At 34.5% G+C, this 6,940-nt stretch overlaps 1 protein-coding gene across 1 annotated transcript; it reads right to left on the bottom strand.

Annotated features, from left to right (window-relative positions):
• Nucleotides 1-401: 401 nt before the first annotated feature.
• Nucleotides 402-1,724, bottom strand: LOC111384426 (probable long-chain-alcohol O-fatty-acyltransferase 5). Its single transcript, XM_023008699.1, has one exon. The coding sequence runs from the start codon at nt 1,582-1,584 to the stop codon at nt 541-543; it is 1,044 nt and encodes a 347-aa protein (XP_022864467.1). The 5' UTR covers nt 1,585-1,724; the 3' UTR covers nt 402-540.
• Nucleotides 1,725-6,940: the final 5,216 nt, after the last annotated feature.

Raw genomic sequence — 6,940 nt, forward strand, 5'->3', positions numbered from 1 at the left:
GCATACCACCTTCCTAATTTGCTTCATCAGCAAAGTAATGGCCTCTATAATTACACAAAAAAATTCGATCAAAATTGTTGGACACACTTGAGCTCTAAGTAGAAATTGAGTAGAAATATCTTATAATCTAAGCTCCATCGTTATCGGAAACAACTATTTATTTCTTCATTTGTCGACGCGTCGCAATTACAAATTTTGACGTCGTATGACGAGGGGCAAATAGAATAGAAAACAATGAAACGACGGATATATAAACTAATAATAAAACGTCATTTAGATAAGATGTATGAATGCTAATAAGTAACTCATGTTACCTGTCATTGGATCATAAATGCTAGAATAATAAACATGAATGTATACTTAAAATTAATATTTGACTTTAAATTATAAGAAGATTATAATGAAACCAAACGAGCACTTAGTTTGAGTTAAATATACCCAAAAAAAATAAAAATGCATAAATTGTTGTGGCACAAATACAAAATTAATTTAGAAATTAAGTACCGGTCGTAATTACAACGTAATCATTTGAAAGCCAGCTCAAATTCTGGCCAAGAATATCAGCATCTTCTTCTTGACAAGTTCCCCAAAAAATATGAACTCTTCAATAACCATAACATCTGCACCATTCCTTGTCAATGGAGGAAAAAACAGCCAAAAACTCGTGGCCACCACAAAACCCACCGTCAACGTTCCACTGACGAACCACGGCAGCCGCCATTTTCCACCGAAAGCCGCCTTCAACCGAAACTCCACCACCACACAAACTCCATGCAGTACAAAAAACAATGTCATTTCCCACGAGGGACTCACCCGTGTGACATAGTAGAACAAGAGCTCGTGCATCAGACCAGACACAATAAAAGTCGCCACCACCGCCACCAGCGGGGCCAAATTATTGCCCAATACAGTCGCCGAAGCTGACCTCACGGGTTTGTATACTGTGTGGCGCAGAGTGTTTGTTACTATGAGGTTCCACCTCCTGCCCCAAAATTCTTGGAGAGATGTGGACAGATAAGGCTCATCGGACGGTGGTTCTAGCTCTAACCCAGCAAGAACTCGAACCAAAAAACTAGATAAAGCAACTATCAGATCAATCAACAGAAACGCCAAACAACAGTATACAATCAACAAAATCTTGGGGGGAATATAATCTTTATATTCACGAATTACCGCTATTAATATAGAAAAAGCAACAGTTTCAGTAGCCAAATTCAGAGGTACTTTCTTGGGACTTTTAGCAACTGGGGAATTCTTGTTTTGCTTGATCTTGATTGGTAGAGCAGCAATCGCTATGAAAACATGGAGAGGGGGCTTTGTGGGGTTAAATGTAAGTGGTCCCTGATTGAAAGCAAAGAGGAGGAGCTTGAAACTGGTAAGCCATGTGATTAAGAATGCTGTGACTGCTGTGAAGAAGGCAGACTTTAGAGAGAGAGGGAGACTTGCGTAGAGAGAGAAAATGGGGATAAGAGACATAAATCTGAATAACCCTTTTGGGAACTTTGCAGATATGAAATAGCAGTAACAGAGAGATGTCATCACTGTAAACCAGACATAAGCTAAATTCTTGATTTCATCCTCCATTTTTGTGATTTCTTCACAGCTTTTTTCTGGTCCCTCCCCCTCGCCCCCCAACCGTTTTTACAGCACTTTGGTAGAAGTGGTGCTGTACACTTAGCCTTTTTCCATTTTTAAATGGCATTCTACAGTGCAAGAGAATAATCTACTAATGGTGTAAAGACTATAAACACAAATCATCTATTTTATTGCTTGTAATTTTGGAAGTATTCAGTTAATTTTTCTTTTTCTTAACATCATTTGACTTTGCTAGGAAGTAGCCTTTAGGGTTTTGAATTGTCTGTGTGGAATATTTAGCCGCAGCCGAACTTAAAAAAAGTTAAATCCTAACCTTAAGGGTCGTCCACCACTCCTACCTAGGAATATCATGATGGAGGTAAATCGCAAGTTATGCCTCCAAAGGTATAGGGTGGAAGGCCGCTTATACACTTGCACTTACCCAAGAGCCAAATCCATATTTCAGGATTCGAACCCTTGACGCAGCAGGCTCAAGTAAAGTTGGATTTCTCCACCCTTCCCTTTTAACGCTTGGAGATGTGCCCTGGAATATTTAGCCGCAGCCGAACTTGATTATTGGCCCGTTTGACAAAGTTTTATTCGATTATAAGTTGGTAGAACTTCATTTTAACCACAAATTTTATTGAGTTCATAATTTTGTTCACTTTTTAATCACATATTTTACTGAACCTATCAACTTCTAATCTCAAGAAGCTCTCTCAAATAAAGGCTGTATGCTCATGTAAAGAGACTAAATAAATAATATTGTCAATGCATGGACCAACCATTCGTTTAGCTCCCATTATTTGAAATTTTAATGGTTGTAGTATTTTTTTTTTTTAAGAACGCTTGGTTAAAAAAAGAAAATTTTTTGAAATTGCTTGTAATATTATTTTATTATAGACTGTGTAATTGATAAGAATTGAGAGAAAATAATTTATAATTTTAATGAGAGCCAATCAAATATCATGAAATAAATTTTAAATACTCTGTTGTATTGTCACTAGTGCTCGCCACTCCTCTAGGTGACGAGGAACGTTGACACGCTCGATTGTACATGGGCGTTGACATTATTAAAAGAATTTTGCTATTTGTTTCTGAACATTGACACGCTCGATTACATGTCCCTCATAACATGTGGTGGGGGGGGGGCACACCAAATAAAAAAATGCATGGACGTCTTGCTATGAGGGAAGTGTAGCCAAGCGTGTCAACTCTCTGGTACATAAAGCAGTGCCCTTATTAAAAAGCTCCAAGTCTACTCAACTAGAGAGGTACATCCTCATGGTCAGGCAATTTAATAACGGGAAATTTTCATGTGTAAGAGTTTAACTATGGTTCATTTCAAAACTATAAAAAATAATGTTTAAAATTTCAAAAATAAGATATTATTAAATTTTATTTATAAAACAATTAATTAAAAATATATTTTATTTATTAAATATATTAAGGATGCAATTCTGTGCAATTTGATCACAAATTAGCAAATTAATTTATTATAAATTCTTTCTCTATTATAAAACAAAAATTTTATAGATTACAAATTATTTCTCAATCACAAATCTAAAAATTTATAGGTCACAATTTATATATCGATCAGGAATCACAAAGTTTATAAATCAGAACTTATTTTATGATTACAAATTATCAAATTAATTGGTCACGGATTATTTCTCAATCACAATTTAATAAAATGTGAGTGACGTATTATTTATTAGTCTCAAATTAACTAAATAACTTATCACAGATACTCTTCTTCCCATCCCACTCTGTCTCGTCCTATTGCCAGCACCGTCACATTACCACGACTTGCACCACCACCACTATACCGCTAGAATCGCCACATTACCACCACCACCAACACTCCTCCGACAATGCAGATCAGAAGAAAAACCCCAAAAAATAAAAATACCATCCAAAAATCATCTCAAAACCATTACAGCAACCCTTTACGCCAATAACCAACACAAACCACAAACTTGCATCACCAGCACAACTGCACACTATACCTACAACACACTACCACCGTTAGCAAACACTACCAACCGCAACACACCACTATTGAGAAATTATCGCCATCGGGGTTGGAAAAGAAACAACATAAAAGTGATATCAAAAAGATAAAATAAACTTGAAAAACAAACTAAAAATGAAAGACTTAAACACAACATTATATCGTTGTCCTCAAATGATATTTGCCCCCTCTCGGTAACAATTTTGGTGCTTAAAGGGTCTCGCGGCAAACGGTTTGAATGATTGATCAAGCCTTGTTGTAGAAAATCACAAAAGTACAATTGATTTTCTACCCGAACTTGAAGAATACAAGAGGGAAGAATTGAATATGGAAGAAAGGATGTTTGATCCTTTTTGTGGAATGAAAATAATGTTTCTCATATGTTTGTAATATGATTTTCAATGATTGTATTGATCCCTCCATCACCTATTTATAGATCTGGACCAATATCCCACGAAATGGTGCCAAACATATTGAAGAGTTGCGAAAAAACTGCCAAAATTTAAATCTTAACGGCCTCCAACAGGCATTTTCTAAGTACCATGCGATCGCATGGTGTTGGTTCAACAACATCACGGTCCCAGTTTTCCTGCCTTAGGCCATGCGGTCGCATAGCACACACAATGAGCCATTGTTTTAGGTTTTTTCATTCCATTTCGTTTCGCTTTCATTCCACACACATGTTTATTGATTTTGAACAACATATTTTCAACAATCCCCCACTTGTTTAAAATTTTAATAAACTCTCATATTCAAAGTATACAATACTCATGCGTAAGGATTAGATATCTTTCGATTTGAATCTAACCATAGTGTAATTCAAATAAAGTAAAGTTGGAATCAAAGGTAGCTCGAAGCTTTGAACCAATTGTTCCATGTGACAATATTGGTAAGAATACAGACACGAGTATTACGTGTTCTCAAGTTCATCATAACTCGCTTAGTGACAATATGGCCTTGCGCCCATCCTTTTCAACAAAATTTTAAGAGAGAAACTCCAACTCTTTATTAAGGCGGCACAACCTCGAAATTTGTTTAGATGAAGTTCTTCCAATACATTTGTTACTTTTAGAGGTACTTGTATTTTAACACTGCACTTCATTAAGAGCTTTAATGCTCAACCCTCACTTTAGTAACAACCAGCATTATTTTAATTAGGATAGAATTATTGTGAATTTTTATAATGCTTAAATCATCCACATATCGAATGACTTGTTGTTACCCTTTGAACCCGTAGACTACCTTTTGAGTAATGACAGGTAAGGTTGCTATCATTGGTGGACCTTTATAGTTTAGGAGTTTCAACCCTATTCTACTCGAAGTAAATGTTACTAAAACTCTATTTAGTGGTTTAAAGTATCCGCTACGTCTTTATGAAAATTATTCCATCTTTGATAATTTCCTTATTAAGTCACGTCTAAGACTCATGAGTCTTGACTTTCCATTATGTGTGACTTAGTATCTTTATTAAATGTAGCTAGCCAATGATCGATTCATTTAATAGATACAACTTGTCACCACTAAGAAATCTTTTATGAAACTCCATGCTTCTCACTAACTTTACTTAAAGTTTTATTGATGTTCAAACACAGTTAGAAGATTTCTATCAACCATTATATTAGTCAATTATTGTGCTAGTGGATATCATATATGAGTATTCGATTCTCATTATTGATTTATTTCAATTATCTTTAAATATTCTTATTGGTTTTGCAAGCACCATGATTAGCCATTTCATCCACTTAGGCTTGGTGTATTTATCCTTGTAAAGGATTTTCTACATTTTCCCCTTCATAGATATTTTTCTATGATTAAGAGGTATTAGTAACCTTTTAAAATAAGTTACCCCCACAATTCTTTAATTAGAAATACATATGCAATCTAGAAATGTTGCATCCACAAATTTTTGAACTTCTAATGTAAGTTCACAAGCATTTAATGTTAACCCCCACACTTTGGGTCATCAATATGTTAACCCCCACATTTGGGATTATACTTGGACCGAGAGTTTATTAACTCTTTCATTCACTTGTCACGTAGAAAATATCAGTGAAAGTTTAGATATTATCAAATAGTAGTCGTTAGGTCACTATGTGCTTTGAACTTACTATCTTTAATTTTTTGATCACACAATTTGATCAAGGTCATCTCATAGACTGACTTTACTTTTCCAAGCTTAAACCAAATTCAATTGGTTCCACGATTATAGTCAAATTCAATAACTAATAAGACTAAGCATCTTGATTTACAAAATTGCGATTTATCACTTTTACAAGATAGCATTATATCACACCGAATAACAAGGTACATATTCACTTTATTTTCCATTGATTAAAAATAGGTACCATTTAATGGATTTTGAATTGAAAGGATACAATTCTCTAGTGGAATTCCGTACATACTCCAATGCAATTAGAGTGAAAATTACTTGTGGAGAACTTCTATTATGGAATAGAATTTGCCTATAAATGCAAAATTCTGAAATAATATATTGTAAGCACCTGCGAATAGTCACCATGTCAAATAGATCCATTTGCATTTAAAATGAAAAGTCATTATTTAATAAAACTGCCATATGCACTTGTTCAAAAATAAACCAACTTCCATTCAATTTGATTAACAATTGCTGCCACATAATAATCCACCTTTTATCATATATTCATGGCTAGCTAAAGTCATTATTTACTGCAGTCGTAATATCAAAGGTGCCATCACACCGTAATTCGAACGGAAAGTAATTCACATAGATTTGTACATATGGATCAAAATATGAATTTTTGACTTCAAATACGCATGACTTTCCATTACATACACAAAGGTGGGTTTCCAATTCTTTAAGCCTTCTTTTTTTCATTTAATATACAATTAAGATCGAAACTCAATCCCAATTACGGTAAGAGAACATGCAGTATTAGATGTTCAGTTAATGATTCTAAACAGAATTTTAATCTTGAATTATGGACTAGAACAAAATATAAAGTGCACCGACAACTGCATAGGGTTAATCAAATTGTTGAAAAATAGACATGTGCATAATTATATTCACGAACATACCTTTAGTGTTCATGCAAATCGACCATAATTTCAACTTACCAAATCTGATTCATTCGTCCCATCAAATAGTCCACACGAACAAGGATCTTGATCCATCAACTTGATTGTCACCAAAGTGATTTCGTTCTCCATCACACAAAATATCGTTTGAGATTGTTGAGAAATTATCACCACCGGGGTTGGAGAAGAAACAACATAGAAGTGATATCAAAAAGATGAAATAAACGTGAAGAACAAATCGAAAATGAAAGGCTCAAACACGATATTATATCGTTGTATTCAAACGATATTTGCCCC

Source organism: Olea europaea, unplaced genomic scaffold (assembly GCF_002742605.1).
Source record: "Olea europaea var. sylvestris unplaced genomic scaffold, O_europaea_v1 scaffold2910, whole genome shotgun sequence".
Lineage (NCBI taxonomy): Eukaryota > Viridiplantae > Streptophyta > Magnoliopsida > Lamiales > Oleaceae > Olea > Olea europaea.

Excerpts from the sequence above, each read along its gene's own strand:
- LOC111384426 (XM_023008699.1), bottom strand. The coding sequence starts at position 1,584 with ATGGAGGATGAAATCAAGAATTTAGCTTATGTCTGGTTTACAGTGATG.